Raw genomic sequence first — 20,823 nt, 5'->3', positions numbered from 1 at the left:
TAATTGCCACCCTCCACCAGTGCCCCTCATCGCTCCATAGCCTCTCCCCTTTTTGACCTCCTCCTCCGATTCCCTTATTGCCACCCTCTACCAGTGCCCCTCATCGCTCCATAGTCTCTCCCCCTCATCACCTTCTCCTCAGACTCCCTCACTTCCTCCCTGCAATAGTTCACTTCAGCTCTCCGTAGCCCCCCCCATGACATACTTCTTGGATTCCCTCACTGCCACCCTCCATCAGTGCCCCTCATAGCTCCATAGCCTCTCCCCCTCCTCACCTCCTCCTCAGACTTCCTCACTACCACCCTCCAACAGTTAACTTCATCTCTCCGTAGCCCCCCATGACATACTCCTTAGATTCCCTCACTGCCACCCTTCACCAGTGCCCTCACTGCCACCCTTCACCAGTGCCCCTCGTAGCTCCATAGCCTCTTCCCCGATTGACCTCCTCCTCGGATTCCCAATTTGCCACCCTCCACCAGTGCCCCTCATCGCACCACAGCCTCTCCCCCTCATCACCTCCTCCTCAGACTTCCTCACTTCCACCCTCCAACAGTGCACTTCATCTTTCCGTAGCCCCCCCATGACCTCCTCCTCGGATGCCCTAATTGTCACCCTCCAACTGTGTCCTTCATCTCTCTGTAGCCCCTCTCTCATACTCGATTTCATTTGTTGTATAGCGCTACTCATAGTGAAGGGTCTCACAGTACTTACATCATGCAGAGACAATGAATCATACAAGTATGTAAATCAATCTATAGGGAATGTCACATAAGCCAATGAGGATTACAAGGTGTAGGTATCACATGTCATCCATACTGGTGGGCAGCATGTTTTAAGAGGGTTTGGTCTGGAGAAGCACAAACACAGGACTTAAAGCATACATACCCCAGTGGTTGCGGAGTTGGCTTTACTGATTACAATGTATATCTGCCAAAACAAACTCTTTATAGCAATATTAGAGTAATGAAAGACAGGGTAAATTCTAATTATATTGCAACACCAAACAAAAAAATAAGTTCTAATTATACCATTCTGGTTTGTATGCAGCTCTTTAATGTCCGTTCATAGGTCACTGTCCTATTTTAGGATTGTAACTTCTGTACTGCAAGTAACCCACTGAGCTACCCACATAAATACAGTTTATCTGCATTTAAAAATTAGGAACAGACAAAATATTGCTCTCCAGCAGGATCATTAATCACCAGAGTTATCTGAACATTTTAGTAGTTGTGTCTTGCATCCATCATGATAACGAAACAACGATATAAAATATACACAGCATACCCGAAGTATGTGTCATGCTGGGCCCTCATAGATTTAAAAAAAAATAACTAATGCACACGTCCTTGAAGCATACATCTAGCTGGGCCTTTGCAGATTAAAACAAGCATTTTCAATGCAACGGTTTCGCCTTTGAAAAAGTTTGAACTATTGGCATTGTAAATGACAAAATTTTTATTTATGTGTTGGTTTTGAAAATAGATAAATAAATGGCACTGTCATTTACAATGCCAATAGCTTAATCTCTCGCAAATGCCACACACAAACACACAGACCCACACAGAGTCCCACACACATACATACCTACAGAGCCGCACACACACACACAGAGCCGCACACACACACACACAGAGCCACACACACAGAGCCACATACACAGACACAGCTACACACACACACACACACACCCACCCACACACACTTCATCCACCCACTAAGTCCATCCACCTAGCCACCACTTAACTCCATTCATCAACTGACTCCATCCACCCAACCACAGCTTGTCAGGGGTAGTAAGCACTATATAAATACAGTTACAAAACAATACATAAAACGAACTTGTGCAAGTACATGACACCTTAATGAATCACAATCACTTGCTCTGCTTTGATCCAGGCGTAAAAGCAACTTAAACAAGATAAAAGCTTTGTAAATGAACCCCATTGTAACCATCGATTTGCCAGTCTCTCCCTTCCTCATTGCTCTTACAGCCAACTTTACAATAATGATCCTCAATCTGAAAAGAGAAGTATATATTTGAATAGCACAAAATAGACAACTGCACGCTATATAATATTTCACAACAGACACAGGTGAGATAATGGCATGGGAAGATGTTTTTACATTTGCAGCCGCTCCTGAGGTGGTCTTGTAGTTAGCAGCTCCTTCCAGTGGTTCTTTAAGTTCATCTTGGCTACCTGACAAGCCTGAAAAGGACTGCTAATCAAGAGGACTGTGTTGGATTCCCGGTCTGCAGTAGAAGTGACCACTGTTTCAAAAACCTTTGCTCTGGTGAACAGCAGCAGGAGCTGCTGTTTCCTTGCTCAGCATTAATATTCAGATTTTTTTTAATGATGCGCGCATTTATTTACAGGTTAAATTAAGTCATGAAGTAACTACGGGGTGTCCACTTACCTTTAGTTAACCTGCAAATAAATGCTTTCTCATGTATTTATTTTTTTAGACCTTACACACAATCCCTGACCCACCCAGATCCCCTACTGCCACCCTGCTGGCATCAGGGCGGCCCTCGGTCACACCACAGACCGTACTTTGTGGCCCCTGGGCAAATGTTTGCGAGTACCCATGGCATAGACCAATGGTACTCAAACTTTTAATTCTGAAGACCCCCACCCCGTGTAAAATAACTACATTAGTCTCAAATCCAAATAAAATGGCATCATGAATAAAACAATTAATATATAAAATGTTAAATATTGCAATTAAGCTATAGCGTTTGGTTGGTAGGTCTTGGGGGCACAGCCTTTAACAATTAAAAGAAACTGAGCCACAATGTTCTACAATTTATGACATTAAATAAAAGTATGTTTAGCAATTTAGCCGAACATTTCACATATGTGATTGCGGGATAGTGGGGCATTTTAAAAGAATAGCCCAATAGCCATGTTGTGCTTCATTTTTTTCTCAGAATGTATCCCATATTGGACAGGAAAAGTATATTGTAGCAAATGAGCAAAAACGAATGAGGGACGTGAGCTGCAGTAGTGGGCATACAAAACTGTTAAAAATGTGGGATGGAAAAAAAATATCAGCCTACGGAAGAAATCACCTTTTTTGTGCAAATGGTCTGCCCAGTGCAGATGTTACTCAATTTTGCATGGTTGAAAAGGCTCTCTACCCTTCCTAGCCCAACGCGAACAAGCAAGTCACCAAGTAACACGTGAATCAGAAAAAAAAAAGGGAATGCAGGAAAAAGTGGTTCACTGTTTTTTTCTGCAGTGCACAAAAAGAGGTAGAAAATCAGGTCGAATTAGAAGGCCAAGAAGTTTTGATAAAAAATTAATGTTTCTTTTTTCACATCGTACCTAGGTATCAAATGTTCCCATATCATGTACTATACCTGAATGCTCCTTCGGCATTGTAGTCAAAAGCATTTGGCATTCTGGGATATTTTGAGCATATGTTTAAAAATGTTTTAGAGCCAACTCTGGGCTGGGCCACTGAAATTTTGTGGTAAATTAGGATCAAATTATGTGGCACAGTGCCTAACTTATGCAGCAAGAAAAGACATTTTAAGAATGGTGTGACACATTTGATGTTAGTATTACCTCATAATTTTGAATTTTGTTGATATGGTAACGCTATCAGAGCCACTTTGACTCCCGAATGCAGAAATAGGCAACAAAAAGGTGACCAGTAACTTTTGTGGGGGACCCTGCAGTGCGCGGCAACAGGTGCTGCTGCACATGCAGTCTCTTTTGATCCTGTTGGGTACAATCCTTTTTTTATTGAAATGTGAAGATTATACAGCAGATTGTGGATTAGGTGTGAAAATGCCACAAAGCCATAATTATGCAGAAAAGGCCATGGTCACAAAATTGCATAATTCCAATGACCCGGACTATAGGTCCCAAAATACAATGCACTGCTGGCTGAATGAACAAGCCATGCTGAGCTGTTGCAGGACACATTAGGCTACTTAGCAGCTCCGAATACATTAACATGTTGGACACTGCAAACGCGAGTTACTGATGCTCCATTACAGAGCAGCTCGCGGCCGATTGTTTTCTACACTAAATCACTGTAATGTCTTCCAGTGAGAAGTTTGCATTCACGGCCGGGGGCAGAAAAAAAGTGGCAATCGTGCCCGTCCCCTCTCCCCCCCGGCTGATACCCTTTTATTTCACCAACCCTTTATGAGGGGAGAGAGACATGGGGCCCAAGTCACTGCTTGTCAATCAGTGCCACGACCACATCTCGCGCACTTTGAAGTTTCTGCGATGGCTCGAGTGCTTGCCCCAGAGCACTACACAGCATCACACGTGGGTCAATATCCAAGGTGTTAGCCCCTAGCAGCCATATGGGCACCCGAGGCCGGCAATGCCTCACTGAACTCGCTGGCAATTCGTCCTGCGAGGTGCAGAACATCTGACAGGCGCTCCTTTTAGCTTCAAGGCGCTACACTCTGGAGCCCGCTCCAAAGATACCTCAGACGTGAGGAGAACCACACAAAATTCCACGAGGGCGAAAAGCCACCTCTTCTGCCAGCTACGCCCCCAGACATCCTGACATCGCGGCCGGTTCCAACGCCCTGGATCAGTCCTGGCTACTTCGATTCAGCGAGTTTCTCTTTGACAAGCTCATTGAGTCCCATTGCTAAGCGCTAGAAAGTGCCTTGGCAGCACCACAGAAAAAGTCTTTCAATAAATAGAGCGGACAAACGAATACAGGCAAATTCATATGGGTGAGCTCCTAATATGAATACGCGGGCAACGAAACGTGGTACACGGAGAGGAGGCAGAGGCTGGGCGGATGGGAGAGAGGGGGCCACTGGGGTCGAAGAGTAAGCTTGTCAAGCCGCCTGTTCCTTTGGGACTGGTGTTGTCTAAAGACACCAAACAGTTTAGGTTGCAAAATCAAAAGCACATTGGAAGAGACATGATCGAAATATGACTTTGCAAGGTGTGCCAAGGTACAATATTCAACAAAAGAAGAGACGTCTTCAAGTAAGTTCCAATAAAGATTTATTCTGGCACATCAACTTATCACGGGACTGCATCTGTCTTCAGTGAAGCATAAGTAGTTCAACTGTTAGTGCTTCAGCAAAGAACAGCCGGGAGCCCGGCCAGAGACGAGGGAGGCGGGGATCTGCTGTGGAAGGGGAGAGGGAGGCGGGGAGATGCTTTAGCAAAGAACAGCTGCCGGGAGCCCGACCAGAGACGAGGGAGGCGGGGATCTGCTGTGGGAGGGGAGGCGGGGGATCTGCTGTGGGAGGGGAGGCGGGGATCTGCTGTGGGAGGGGAGAGGGAGGCGGGGAGAGCGGAGGCCGTGCTACATCGGCATCGGGACCGGCTGCGGCTGGGGAGGCGGAGATCTGCTGTGGGAGGGGAGGAGGGGAGGCGGGGATCTGCTGTGGGAGGGGTGAGGGAGGCGGGGAGAGCGGAGGCCGTGCTACATCGGCATCGGGACCGGCTGCGGCTGGGGAGGCGGGGATCTGCTGTGGGAGGGGAGAGGGAGGCGGGGAGATGCTTTAGCAAAGAACAGCTGCCGGGAGCCCGACCAGAGACGAGGGAGGCGGGGATCTGCTGTGGGAGGGGAGGCGGGGGATCTGCTGTGGGAGGGGAGAGGGAGGCGGGGAGAGCGGAGGCCGTGCTACATCGGCATCGGGACCGGCTGCGGCTCGGGAGGCGGGAAACATGTTTCAAATAAACAGATCTCAGCAAGTAACAGAGCATTCACTATTTCAGGCAAAATAAACAAGCACAAGCAACCAACGAGCACACGGACAGCACAGCGGGAGGGGGGGGGCGGGGAGGCACACGGACAGCGGGAGGGGGGGCGGGAACGGCCAGCATGGACTTCCTCTGGCGGAGATCGGCCACACAATGACCAAACAAAACGGACTAAAAAAAAAAATAAACCCCGCCCACGGCCTTGAATACGATGCAAAAAGGGTGGAGAGGGACAGCAGCAAGCACGGCCCGGCCGGACCAGACTCGGGGGCGTTCCCGGCGTCGCGTGACGTCGGCAAAAGCCAAAGAATCTCGGGAACGCCCCCGTGTCTGGTCCGGCATTGACGGACGCCTCTCTGTTCCAATGGCTAGCCTCCATTTATGGAGCTAGCCAATGAAGCAGAGGGGCGTGTTCAAGTCACCCATACTAGAAACTACAGATTTCTCTGGAGGAGGAGCCTAACGGCTCCGCCCCCCAGCGAAACCTAAAAACGAAACAATAGCCACACATTCTCTTGCTCTGTTCAAACTCTGTGGCACATTCCGATCTCATAAACAGCTGAAGGGGTCAGTAAAGGTGAATCTGGATCAACAAACTTCTTTTCTCCAGCGCTAAAATATCCACGCAGTAGGACAGTGCACACACAACACATTACCCTGTGCCAAAGAGGATTTCTCCCCTTCCCCATGCCCCTGTACCTGCACAAGTGGGCGGGGACACAACCCACCTTCCTAAAAGGAGAAGCGCGATTGGGGGTGCCTGTGAGAAAAAGCCCAGGCCCAATCGCGCAACTCCTAAGAAAAATAACGTTCAAATGAACGTTTTAATTGCCGTGGCCATTTGCTGTTGCAACCCTGACGTCAGGGCCACGGTTCATGTTTGGGTGGGCCAGGTTCATGTTTGGGTGGGCCTGGCCCACCCGGCCCACCCGCTAGAACCGGGCCTGGTGGTCTCACGGCTAGCCTGCCGACTTTGGAGCTGGGAAAGCAAGGTTGAGCCTCGGGTTCGACTCCACGTCCTGTGATTCTGGGCAAATCACTTAATCTCCCCGTACCTACCCAAAACAATTAATTTGTCCTTGTGCAACGTAACTGGTGCTCATGTGAAGCGCTCCAATACCTTTGGGTCGAGTTTGCGCTATATAAATCTGCAAAAATACAAATGCGTGGCTGCTATTCTGAGACCTGAAGCGTGCTACGTGCTTGAAAAAATAACACAAAGCTTGTCTTTAAACGACAGTGCTTTAAAGAAAAGATGTTATGGCATGAGTCAATAACGCGGCCGCCATTCCTGAATAAAAAAACAAGTTAAAGCGCGGCTGCACATAAATGTTTTGTACTTGTATAGCGCACAGCTACCCGCAGTGGGTTTCCCGGCACTTGTACGAATACCGCAAGGGAACCCTTCCTGGCTTTCCCTGTGAAGTGTCCACTCCTGGGCACCCCCATGGTGCAGACCAGGCATCCCTCGCGTTGTGGGGGCCGTTGTGGAGACTAAGCAAGCTAATGCCCAGAGTTGCAGCGTGGGACCCATGATCAGAATAGGCACTGAGGAGAGAATATCCGGTATGGGGAATTAATGAGCTCGAGACCCGCCGAGGTGGGAATCGAACCCTGATCCCTGGCCAGAGCTCTGCATCGAGTTCTGCCTGCTCTAACCATTGAGCCACACATACAATACGAAAATTTTAGGTAACAGCGTTGGTATTGCTACAACACGACCCCTGGTGCAGACCATAAGAACTGTTCATCCAGATTATTTTTGCACATGTGCCCAGAAGCTGGGGTCACATTGAGGCCCCTTGCTTTGTAAATTAAACGTAACTGTGAGATTTGCCAGCTGTTGCGTTTTCCACATAGCTAATTATGCTGCAAGTGCAGTAAATCATTAATTATCTGCTGCATAATACGCAGAGCCTAACAAAAAACATTTTGTATGTCAAACGGAAGGAAAGTTATAAAAAAAATAAGCCTGCCACACGTTCCCATGCAGTCGTCAGCCTACCGCAATATGAGAGGGGAAGAGAGCAGAGAGGGATGCTGTCTTACAATCGCAAGATGTCCAGAAGAAGACGGGCTGAAAGAGGGAAGACTGAGTTTGCACTGACAGAGGAGAAGCATATGCGGGCACAAGGGGGCACTGGACCCTGAGCAGAGAGATGAAGCACAGGAAAAAACAGCACTCAGTCAACACAGATCACCCGCGGATCCTGCAGGTGAGGGGCACAGCTCCACCGGCCCGGTGGGTACTGTGACTCCAAGATCGACACAAAAGGAGGAACAGACAGCCAAAAGGATTAAAATAGGTGCAGTACCAGCTAGCCGCAGCCTGAAAGATAATTAATCCAGAGTGTACTGCCAATTGCAGCTTCCATGCACGTCATGAGACTCAACTACATAAGAGCTATCCTAAAACAGGCCAGATAGCCCAATGCATCTTCTAGCACTACACTCACGCCCTCGAGCTGTACAGGCCCTATAGCCCAAGATTAAGGCATGGACACCCACAGAGAGCATCACCACTGGTGACCATTGGTGCTTCATGGTCTGCTTACCATATCTCAATGCATGGGGTGACAGGTGGGACTACTGCAGGATTTTTGATGTTAACAATATTCACTTCTTTTCACAAGTATTAAAAACGGCGCTCCTTTTGCATAAGCGCGCCTTGTTAATTTACTTACCTGAACTTGGACCTTCCTTAATTTGCAGGGTCTCTGGTCATCAGACATGTGGCGCGATCCTATAATGTGCCTACTTCAGCGCATGCATGAAGGTGGCTACTGATCCCAGGCGCATACGGGGTGTACATTTAATACAGCAATGCTATTGCACTACTATTTAAAGTTGGTTCGCACTGAAGCATGAAAAAAGTTAGAAATTATTTCTACAGCATCCGCCTGTAGGAATTGGCTCTTTGTAGCAGAGGAATCTGCCAGTCTCACACCGAAGCAAGATGATGGCTGGACACAGCGACTGCTGCACCAGAAGTCGTGGCACTGGAAACAGGAAAAAGATTTCTCCTACCAACATATCAACAATGGAAGCGGAAAGGAAACTGTGATTTACTGGTGCGGCTCAGCCTTGAAGGGAAGTGAGGTATGGCCAAAGCAAACGACTAAGGAGGCAGCAAAGAAGAGCGACGCAGGAGTGCGCCAGTGGTTAGCCGGAGTTGGGAAAAAGTGGGGGGAAAGTTGTAGTGTTGATAACAGCAGGTCTTGCAGACAGCACATGCGTGCTGATGCTCGACCTAAACAGGGATCAATGACAGCAGATTCCTGCTGTATCTCACTAAAGAGGCCCAGTAGGTTTAACCTGGTCTGGGGTTGTTTGTGTTGTTATCTGGAGTGGACCTGGCCCGACAGTTCCGTCTGGACTATTTCGATAGGAGTAGGACCAAAAATGATTGAAATATGGCTGGCCTCTGTCTTAAGTGCCAGAGTAGGTGAACAACGATCGACTGGAATGCAGCTCCAACGAACACCACCGGCTGAGATTCATTGAAGCATTTCTTCCATCACTTTGCTGTGTGCTGCAAGATAAATATTTTACATATTGTTTTTTTATGGATTGCTTTCACTAACTACGGATGAACATTTGATCTGAGATGTAAATTAAGCATTTCAGTTGACAACTGGACCCATATCTTTGAATATCCATCACACTTAGACTGTCAGTGTACTGCAACAAACAGGAGAAAGGAATGTTTGAAATAATCTCAGCCGCTTTTGATCACTTGGGCTGCATTCTAGTCCATCTATTTTGCCAACTGAGAGACTCTAGACAGAGACGAGGCATGTACAATTCTTTCTGTTTGGGCCTCAGAAGAAACTACTGTAGTGACTTTTTCCTTCATTGGAGGCCAGCTGACACGTGTGTGTCTCGCTACAAGATTCCTGTGTTATGTCAGATTTGTAGAGGGTTGGACAATCGTCAGTAAAGGGATATCTATGCCTCTGAAAGTGACAGGAGGAATGTCGGAAATGTGCATGTCAGTATGGTGTGACTGACCATGCCTGCAAGTGAATGATTGATTGCATGCCTGCAAGGAGGGGCTGCAGGTTTGAAGCAAAGATATTCGAGGAGCTAATTACTGGTTTATTTGAGAGGAGCCACAGGGTGAGGTACACCTCAGGTGGTGAGCTTCCTCCCTGCACCACTGAAGGTAAAGGTGGGAGGAAAGATATGTGTTTACTTCAGGAGATCCCCAGACGGATAGCGGCTCTCCATGAGATGAGGGGGTGCCCGAAGAACTAAATAGTACAAAGCCCGGATGGCTCGAACCACTGGTGGATAGATACTGCAGCACCTCTTTGGACCTGTGCAGTCCCAGCGGCCAAAGACATGCAGGAAGATGGAGAGAAGATATCAAAAACTGAAACTCCCAATCTCCGGGTGAGGAAGTAATTTGAGGAGGTTTGGCCGATAACCATTGTAGGACCAGCAGCCCAGGAGGATAGGTTAATTTATTTATTTATTTTGATAGTTTTTTTTATAACTGGAACATGACCCTGGCGGGTATCAGAGCGCTTTACAAATTTACAGCGATCAGAGAACACAAAGCAATAATAGCAATCATTTCATATTCGAGAAAAATACAGGATAAGGTAGAACCCAGAAGAGGGTGGGTACAATTGATCATTGTTCAGAGAACAGAGGCAAACGACCAATAAGAACAATAATATCATAGTCAAGACAACTATAGGATCAGGCAGTATCAAGGAAGGGGAGGGTAATGTCAGGACTGATGAGTTGAAAACAGTCAAGTAGAAAGTGAGCAGTAGTCATGAGTGTGCTTGAGGAATCGGAATGGGTACGAAAAGATGTGATCTTAGGAAATATGGCAAAAATTTGTTCATACGGAGTACTTTTACTTTTTCTTGAAGGATAAAATTCAGGGCCGGACTGGCTACTGGGCGTTTTGGCATGCTGCAGAGCTGGGGGCTGATGTCACTGCGGTGGGGGTTAATTTTGTTGATGGATACCTGCGTGTGCTTCAAAATCAACAAAGCAAAACGAATTTCATTCAGCACACGCAGGTCCCCATCAACAAAATCAGCCCCCAGCTCGGCAGCATGCCAAAACGACCGGTAGCCAGTCCGGCCCTGAAAAAATTGAGGTGTTCGTTCTCACTTCAGGGAGCAGTGTGTTCCAAATTATCTGGGAAATCCCAGAAAAAGATTGATTGTAAGTTTTCTTCTTGTGGAATCTCTGAGGTTTCAGAAGTAAGTTGTTGGAGCTTCTGGAAGATCTGCAGCCACTAGAAAGTTTTTGCTTCTGAGCGAGATAATTAGGGGTTTTGAGGTGGAGAGTTTTATGTGTCATGCAGGCAATTCTCAGCTGGATTCTTTCTTCGCAAGGTAGCCAGTTGAGGGATTTCAGATCGGGTGTGATGTGGTCGTTTGAGCCGGTGATTAGCCTTGTAGCAGAGCTGAACGAGGCTCTTAGAGGAGCCATTTTGGATCGAGTTTGACCACAGAGGGTTGTACTTCCATAGTTGTACTTCCTGAGAATCACTAGGGTTTGCAGTGTATACTTGAAGTCATGGAGAGGGAGGTTAGGGCAGTTGCCAACACCCTCCATTGCTCTAGCAGATGCAAACTGCTCCCCACTGCATCAGGGACTTTGTAAGTAATAAAACTATACTATAGCACCTACCCATACTCTGATTCATCATAATCATTTTATTAATCGCTCCTTACAGGTCCTGGAATTGAAGAGCCAAATGGATGCTCTGGTGTTCTAAGTTATGTTGTCAGGATTTTGGTATGGTGCGTGTGTGCTCACACATGTACCTACCCAACATCCCTGCACCTATAGCAGTGGTGTAACAAAATGTGAGAGAGCCCCCCTGCAAGGTATGTGGAGGGGCCCCCTCCGGACTCAATCAGGAACTCTTCGGACAGGGTACTCTTCTGAAAGGGCCCCCTCGAGCTTGAGGACCCCCCGCACCGCGGGGGCTGCGGGGGCCTGTGTTACACCCCAGATCTATAGATGGGCATGTTAACCCTCTCCTGTTGGGAAGTATACAGATTAGTACCTATTACATTGTGTCATGCACGATAGGCAGTGGGGTGGATGCTAAGCTACCTCAGGGTTGCATGTCCATTGTCTGCAAAAATATCAGCTCAAGTCCGTGCAGCAGTGTACTTCTTTTGTTTACTACAATCTACTTACGAGGTGCTTGAACAAGGTTTCATGTTTGCACAATAGTAAGTGAAAATTAAGCGAACCACCTATTTTATTTTTTTAAAGAAATATTTCTGAGTCTAAGTCGACCTACACTCTTTTGAAACTCCATACACTGATATATAGATGTTACCAGAATGCTGCAGAAATTTCTTTACATAGTGCCTCCGCTTTGTCTCAGTGGAACCTATTTCTTTCAGGCTCTTTGTGCTCTCAGCAATATTAGACGGGCAAAGACATCATTCCAGAACATAAGGTGCATAATGTGCGGTGACATATATAACCATCTGTCGGCCTGATTTGAAATGTGTACGTTCTCACATATACATTTTTTCATGTAATGAATCCTAGCAGTTCGACTATGTGCTCTCCTCAGATTCTGCAGCTTATCTTTTGAGGGAGCAAAGCTGGTTTACTGAGATTCATTGAAGTCTTCAGTAACCTGGTAACTCCATTAGGATCAGTTTGAAAGCAAAAGAAGCCCATGGTAATTCTAAAATGGTGAATTGCTGCCTGTGTAAAGGCTACTTTCAAGGTTGCCTGTTTAAAATTGTGAATCCTGACCTCCCCCATTCACTAGTCAACTCATCACCCCTTTCGCCTCAACCTCACATTTTAAGCGACTAAATATTATCCTTGACATAGCGCCAGCTCTAATATTCCAATGATAACATCACATGGGCTTCAGCCGTGGCGGGCACATGAACATTTCAACACAATAGCACAAACATATAAACACCTGTCATACAGAGAAGACAAGAAAAACTGTGAGAACAGGCACGCCGTAGTCAGAAAATAAAACAATGCTGCTGTAGATGCTGCCTAGACCACATCACTGTAGCGTTTGGGAATAGCCAGCAGGCCCAGAAGCTTGGCAGAGGCACCTCCTCTGCCCTCAGTGGTACTCCACCAGCGTTACTCCAAAATGATCCCTGCCTGGCGGGGATCTCTATGTCTTAAGTGCACACGCGGCCTTTTGGATCAGATATAACTCCGGTGAATGCCAGTGGGCTGCTGTGTATTTTTTAGCCTGCTCCACATTTATTTTCCCAGAAATAAACTCCCACTTTGAGTTAGCCTGGAAAAAAGTCAAAATAGCAATTATCCGATATGGAGGGATTTTTCCCAAGTCTACCATGTTGCCCCAGCCTAGAAAAACCAGCGACGATTGCCCCTCCCGATTTAGAATTTGAGGCATGTCCCTTAGACCTGGCTGTTTTGTCAGACAGGTAGTCAGGTTAGTGTTTTCCAACGACAGAGCCAGCTGAAGCAAAAAAAATGTTTTTTTTGGGGGGTGGGGGGCGTTTATATAGCGCGAACTCGACCCGAAGGTACCAGAGCGCTTTACATGAGCACCAGTTGCGTTACAGACGGATACATTCGGTTTGTTAGGCACGTGGAGATTAAGTGATTTGCCCAAAATACCAGGTTGAATGTCCCTGCTGAGCTTCAAACCCAGTTACCCTTGTTCGAGGTCGTCGGCTCCAGCCGTTGGGCTACATTAAGCATGAGTTTGGAAGGGTGGGAGCTTTCCATTTATGTTGGTGCTCTTGTTTCTCCAAGTTCTAAATGTGTCTATAAGCTGCATATTAGCTGTACCCCTGCCAGAAAAGGTACTCCTCCTCAAAGCAATAGAACGGTCATCCTCCTAACCATAACATTCAGTATTCATGCAAGATGTAAGAGTCGGTGTTCTGTCTTATATTACTGCAGTGATTCATTGCTTAAAATATAGATCTTTCTCATTAAGATGTCCGGAACAAATGTAATGTACGAAATGTGAACAATGTATATTTTTCATTAAAAGTGGAGGCAAAAATAAATATATTTGTTTATTTCTCTAGGATGTTTACCTCAAATGAATGGTGAAGTTGAACTGCCTCCGTCTGACGAAATAACAGCAGAAGGAGCAGAATAAATGAACCTCTTTTTCCCTAGATCACAAAATGGTCCAGCAAGTGACGCCTAACCGCAAGAGAAGGTCCTGTTTGTCCAATCCACGACTTCAGGGAACTCTGTTATTTGTGGTGACGTTCTTTGTCATCACCCCCAATCCGATTCACCTCATGACTAAGGAGCATCTGTCACACAGCATGAAGGAAGGACAAGCAGCTGTTGAGTATCTGAAGCAACTGCTTCCACCCATGAATGTGACATTGTCACCTCGTCTCCCTGGGGAGTCGGATGCAAAGACGCGGTTGGTAATCACAGTCATCACTGTCCGGAGGTCGCCCCAGTACCATTACTTAATGCAAGTGGTGTCACACTTTCATCGCCTCCTGGCGGAATGTGGAAATGACTGTCCTCGTACACACCTCTTCATATGCAATGTTGATCGAAAGCCAAGTAGCCATGAGGATGCTGTGATTTTGAACAGGATTTTCCATCACACAGAGCGGAACATCACTGACGCTCAATATATTACCACTGACCCTCAGCACATACACACCAATTCCTTTGAGAAGGAGAAACAAGATTATATCTACTGCCTAGAAGAGACGCTATTGTCTTTCAGTCCTGAGTATGTGTTGCTGGTGGAGGATGATGCTGTACCCGAAGCAGACATCTTCAAAGTGCTGAACTATCTTCTGCAGTTCCGCTTTCCAGGGACGCCTCTTGGAGGTGCTTTGTATGTCAAACTCTATCACCCTGAGCGTCTGCAGAACTATCTGAACCCAGAGCCCATGAGGATTTTGGAGTGGGTGGGTGTTGGAATGTTTGTGGGCACAATCTGCAGCTTGTTGTATGCCCAGGCCAGTAGACAGACACGCCCCACATGGCGTACCGTCGTCTTCTTTGCCCTGTATAGCATGGTATTGGTGGAAATGTTTGGCCGCCACTACCTCTTGGAACTGCGCCGTCTGTCTCCCTCACTCTACAATCTGGCGCCTGCCACGGAGTGTTGTACGCAAGCCATGCTTTACTCTACTTCATCAGCTCAGCGGGTGCTTGGATACCTGTCAAAGGTCAACTGCAAGCCGGGCTTTGCAAAGGACATAGCCCTTTATTCTGTCCTGCAGCAGACCGAGGAATGGGCTTTAGTGGTGGAACCCAATCTGGTGCAGCACATAGGAATCTTCTCAAGCCTCCCAAGGGGGAGGATTACAAGAAAGTGATTTGCGAAAATGTTACTGTCCAACTTCAATCATTCCCCCACTAAACGCATTCTGGCAACTAAATAAACTAGTGGTGTTATAAACGTTTCAGGACATACCTGCTCAAATCTACCCCACGTTTCACAATGGTTCTGGGATATCCCATGTCTGACAGGTTTCAGAATATATTGGCTCAAATCAAGTCCACATCTCCCGTAGGTTTTAGGATACTGTAGTAATGAAGGTCCACACGTTATAAGATTCAAGAACCTTTATTCAGTTCTGTTTAACATAGGTGCTCCCAGCTTGACCGGATCGACATCAACCCAACCTTCAATTGCAGTCTTGAGGTGACAGCACGGGGCATACCAAGTGGGGAAGAGGGCAGGGGTGGGAAGGAAAGGAGAGGCGGGAACCCAGGGGTAAGTTACAACACATCATCCTCCCTAGGGAGACTAAGGTAGGTTGGGGAAGGGAGGAAGAGAAACAAACGATGGTTAGGAGCGGGGAAAAAGAAGGGAAAGAGCAGGGGAGAGCGAGAGAGAGAGAGATAGGTAGGGGGAAAGCAGGAGGACACAGGAGGGGATGGATACAACGTATGCGCACGGGGGCGCAACAACGAGTCTTGCGCACAAGACGCTTTCCCAGGTTATACGCCAGGGTTGACCAGATGGAAGAAGCCCTTAGCCTCTACCAAAGGTGGCAGAGTACCCCTAGACACATGTTAAACTGTCTATGCCAGGACGGGGAGGTAAGATGCCATAGACTATCTCTTCTATGCCCCCGCCCCTTTCCTGTCAACAATAAACTGAATCCAGAACCCCTTCAACCAGTAAGCTTTGTGTGATAATAAGCTGACTCCAGACCCCTTCAACCAGACAGCTTTGAGTGCCAACGTAACACATCTCCTTCAGCAGAAACAGAAGAAAAACAAAAACGCATGTAACCGTTGAGACCAGCGATACTTGTACTACAAAAGTCTGTTCTTGAAATGGCCCAGTTGTCACGGAAAAGGTTACACTCCTCAGTGTCATTTTCTGCGTTTATCACAACCACATCCATGTAGTTCTCACCACTTCCACCTTCTCCTGTGGTGTTGCTGTAAACCAAGTTTGCTTGTTCCGTGTGGGCCATAGCCCCGCTCTCTCTTCCTCAACATAGATGAATGGACTTCCCAAAAAGGTACGATGGAGACTATTGAAAACCTGAAATTAGCTCCCCCACAGTTTCTATAGGCATCAGATCACTCCCTAAGTATACTTCATGGTGAGGGTTTAGTATGGGTACGGGTGCCTTTTAGTACTCTTCCACTGACTCCTCAAATGCCATTCAGCCCAAACAATCTTTTATGCTGACGTGCTCTAGTCCTCAATCTCTCGTACCACTTCACCATCCTGGAGAGTGACAACCTCCTTAGGATCCTTTTTCTTCGGAAATTTCCTGGACCATATTACGCTGCTTCTAACCCTACTCATACAACCGGTTACCTTCTCATCGTCCTCATCAGCATTAGGTCCAGCATAATTTCTCTTGTTGCACTCTGTGCCAGAGCCACTCGTACATCCTTCTGTACATGCCTCCTCAAGGACCGGACTTTCCTCCGACTTCGTCAAATGGATTCCACTTGAGAATGTGGCTGTGTCTCCTGTGTACCCTAACACATATTCTTTCCAGCCTTCTATAAGCATCCTGTTCCTTCCTCCTGGACCTTTTGAGTACTGACCTCGTACGCTTTTGTGTGAATCCTAACTTTCCTTCTCAGACTCTTCGCTATATAACCAATCCCAGTACTCTCCTTGCTTGTTATTCTTTGACTTAAAGATACTCTGACAAGCTACTTCTTCCAGGTACATGTCATCAACATACTTCTCACTTGTCATAGGTTTAGATTCGACCAGTGCCGTTGAGCTCCATGCTTTCTCATCTTTGAGGCGGGTAGGCTTGCAAAGGTCCTCCTCTACCCTCGTGGATTGTGTAACCACACATGTTTCCTCATAGACAAACTCTTTTTCTTCCAGAACATCATGTTCACTGATTATTTTCCCGAAATTTTTGCTTATATTGTCTTCAACATCCTTTCCCAAGGACGTATTTTGATTTCTTTCGAATTTGACTATAGCTGCTTCTTTTATCCCCTTATTCCTCTCTTGTCCCTACTTCATTGTCCATAGATGGTGGCGTCTTCACCCTCAACATCTCCAGCCTGGAAATTTGACTACTTTCTTTCACAGCCAGCCCTCTCCTGGGATCAGAACTTTTGGGATTTTGCGTTATTCTTAATTTCCTTTGTTCATCCCCTTCCAGTACAGCGAACTCTTCTACTGAATTATAAACCTTACCCCAAGTACTTCTCTTCATGTAACACCATTCCATCTCTCCTCCTCCACTCAAGATAATGTTTTCACCCGTGTCAGTTCCCTGGGTCGTGTCTACTTCTTCCAATTCATATCCTAGCGTTATTGATAATTCACTCTTCCATATGTTTTTCTCTACTACTGTACTATGTGACCCTGAGTCAGCGATAAAGCCAATAAATACTCCACCTATATTGATGGTATACACAAGTTTAGCTTCACTTTGGTTCACCACCATTTCGTTATCTCCCTCTTCTCTGTATATTTTGTTCCCTTGTGCACTGGCACTCCCTACTTGCTTATAGTGTTCATCTAAAACAAGACATTTTCTTGCTTATAGTGTTCATCTAAAACAAGACATTTTCCAATACGTTTCTGTTTGTTCCCTTAATGATTGTCATTTCTATGTTATAGTACACTTTCCATCCACCAGCTCCTAAACTGTTCAACAATATTTCCGCCTTTTTCTCTAGTTTAAGTGGTTCATCCTTCTCATCCAAAATGGATATACAATTCTTATAATAATCCTTCCTCTCTTCCCAATCAGCGATACTTGTACCCTCTTCTTTCATTAATGGCTCAGGTGGCGGTAAGTTACACATTGTGCTTTTACTAATGTAAATTTCTCATAAAATTCCCCCTTTTATTCACGAATACAGATTACTTCTTTCTGTTATATTTGTTCCGCACACAACAAAGTTTACACTTTCCCTAGTATTTTTCTTTAAAGGATACAGTCTTAGTGCTCTACCAGCAAATGAATCTCCGAAGATTATTGTTGTGTGCCACGCTGTGTGTGATGTGCCCTGTTGTGACGTTCCACAATACCTCATTCACTAAGCACGAAATTTCAACTCGTCTTGAAGCGCCGTTCGTACTATAATTCGTGGTTAAGTTCTGATAAATGACTCTTTGTTTTCTTTTTTTTTTTCTCCTTACTACTACCGCCTGAGATTATATATTTCTTTCCGTATTAATCATGTAGAAGGGTTTCTTCACGACAAGGTGTCTTTCACACTCAAGATGGCCCCTTTGACGCTCTACGTAAAAACGTTCGCTCTGTTGGACGTTGAAGTTCTGAGGAGATGATCTTGTTTCCTGCTCCGCTTACTGCTTCCCCTCACGGCTTCCAGAGTTTACTTCAAATGCTTTGCGCAGATTCCCGTGTGAGCTGACTACGGGTCTTCTTGTCAATCTGAACAGTATAACTCGACCCTCGCTTTTCAATATTTTCACTTGAAAGAGACTATCATACACAAAAAAAAAAAATACGGCCCAATGACGCCTGTAATTTCAAAATCCTTGTCAACCTTAAGTTAAAATTCTAAAGAGATTACGCATTACCCGCTTGACGCGCTGCCACAGTTCAGTTTCAAACGCGGTACCAGAGGTTTACTGCACTCCCTGTTCCGCTCACAACTCCTCACGCAGCTTCAAAGGCTCACCTCATGAACTTGCACCGATTCAGTGTTGTCCAACTTGGGTACAGCCTTCCTGTACTTTTTTTTTTATTTCAGCGAGAGCTCCCAAGTTTCAATCTGTATTCACCAGTCCCCTTTTATCCGTTCTCAGTCCTAGGGAAATTATAATCTCAATTGTATATCTGAATATGCCGGAATTCACAGAGCCTGTTCTTTTCCCACAATCCAGTAATACTTTGTGTTAGGGGATACCCGCTTCACAATGCCGTCAATCACTTTTGCTTAAATCGCTTGACGCGCTGCCTCAGATCAGTTTCCAATGCGGTGTCAGAGATTAACTTCATTCCCTGCTCCGCTCACTTCTCCTCACACAGCTTCAAAGGCTCTCCTCATAGACCTGCGCAGATCCCCTTGTTCTCCGACTTGGGTCTTGCTTTCCTGTACTATATCAATTTCACGGAACGCCCAAGGTTAAATCGGAATTTACTGTCTCCTTTAATCCTTTCTAAGTCCAAGTGAAAATTATTTCCGACTCATTCCTATCTCAAATCTTGCTTGCCATTCACAGCACCTCAATTCAAAAATCCATAGGGTATGGAAAACTCACTCTTCCCACTGCCGTCATACACTTTTGCACATCATGTCAAATATTCCTCACGTGGTGGGTTCACCGGTGTGCCGTGCTTTTCGCCGTTCAAGTTGCGACCAGCCTCCTTTAAATCAGGATATGGCCCGAAAACCTCTTCTTTAATCTTCGTTTCTTCCCAATCAGATTACAAGTGAGCGGCTCCTCATGCGGGTAAGTCATCAAATCACCTCCTTTTTCTTTTTTCTTATCCACGTCCAAGCTCAAACTCTTCCAGGGGGGAGACACCTCACTGACCCTGGCTCAGCTCCGTTACCTGGGTTCGTATCCCACCCTCGTCTCCAAAAGTGTAGTAATGAAGGTCCACACGTTATAAGATTCAAGAACCTTTATTCAGTTCTGTTTAACATAGGTGCTCCCAGCTTGACGGGATCGACATCAACCCAACCTTCAATTGCAGTCTTGAGGTGACAGCACGGGGCATACCAAGTGGGGAAGAGGGCAGGGGTGGGAAGGAAAGGAGAGGCGGGAACCCAGGGGTAAGTTACAACAGATACACCTGCTCAAATCTAACCCACATCTCTCACAGGTTTCAGAGTGCTGCTCAAATCTACCCCTGTCTCATTCAGGTTTGAGGATAAACCTACTCAAATCTGGCCCACTTACCACTCAGGTTTCAGGGTATATCTGCTCAACAATAGCCCACATCTTACACGTTTCAAGATCGACCTATTCAAATGTAGCCCACGCCACTAACCGTTTCGCAATATACCTGCAAATAACCTGTGTAACTTGTGTTCAAAAGCCACTGGCATCTAGCGATTGTACAATGTAGATGACATGCAGAGTGGCACATGATATAAACTGTGATCAATTGGGTAATATGTGGTATTTTGATGAATATTTAGTAAAGTTTTTTGATTAACTAAATTACATTTTATGACTTCTGGCAAAGGACATCATTTTGTAGTTCCCGGGCACGAGCACACTGTATACTTTTCATGGGCTAAGTGTTAGTGTTACTGTTTAGTCCGTAAAACACATATCCTAAGAAATCACTCTGCTGAGTGGGATGGAAAATTAAGGATCTGTCTCACCTGACGGTTGTCTAGCCTGTTTGCAGCATTTTCCTGAACAGTGAACTTTTGACCCAGCTATTACCCATCCTGCACATATCAAGACAGATTCCACCTCTAACATGCCTGGCTGGTAACTGGCACTAATACAGTCCTACCAGCCTTTCAGAGACACCAGTCCGTTGTGAAATCTACTGGGCTGACAGTGGGTGTCTCCTTCACGTGGCTTCAAGGTTTTAAGATAACCATTATAAGTTAGGTGTAAGATAGCCATTATAAGTTAGGTGGGTCTTACACATGACTGAGACTGACCCAGTGCAGCCAGCCTAGCAGGTGCCAAGGCCCAGCCCCCACTTACATAAGAACGGTCCTCCGACCAGTCAAGGCCTGTTTGGACCCAGCTTCCTTG

General features: G+C 46.2%; 1 protein-coding gene across 1 annotated transcript in view; it reads left to right on the top strand.

Annotated features, from left to right (window-relative positions):
• LOC147729675 (GPI-N-acetylgalactosamine transferase PGAP4-like) overlaps nucleotides 1-20,268 on the top strand; it is a 50,657-nt gene extending 30,389 nt beyond the window's left edge. Inside the window, exon 2 of the mRNA XM_086954561.1 lies at nucleotides 13,727-20,268. Coding sequence (XP_086810687.1) covers nucleotides 13,829-14,998 — 1,170 coding nt within the window. The 5' untranslated portion in view covers nucleotides 13,727-13,828 and the 3' untranslated portion in view covers nucleotides 14,999-20,268. The remainder of the gene's footprint in view (nucleotides 1-13,726) is intronic.
• The last annotated feature ends 555 nt before the right edge of the window (nucleotides 20,269-20,823 follow it).

Source organism: Lissotriton vulgaris, chromosome 2_1 (assembly GCF_964263255.1).
Source record: "Lissotriton vulgaris chromosome 2_1, aLisVul1.2, whole genome shotgun sequence".
Classification (NCBI taxonomy): domain Eukaryota; kingdom Metazoa; phylum Chordata; class Amphibia; order Caudata; family Salamandridae; genus Lissotriton; species Lissotriton vulgaris.
Note: the sequence above shows the minus strand (reverse complement) of the source record. Positions and strands in the feature narration are given on the sequence as shown.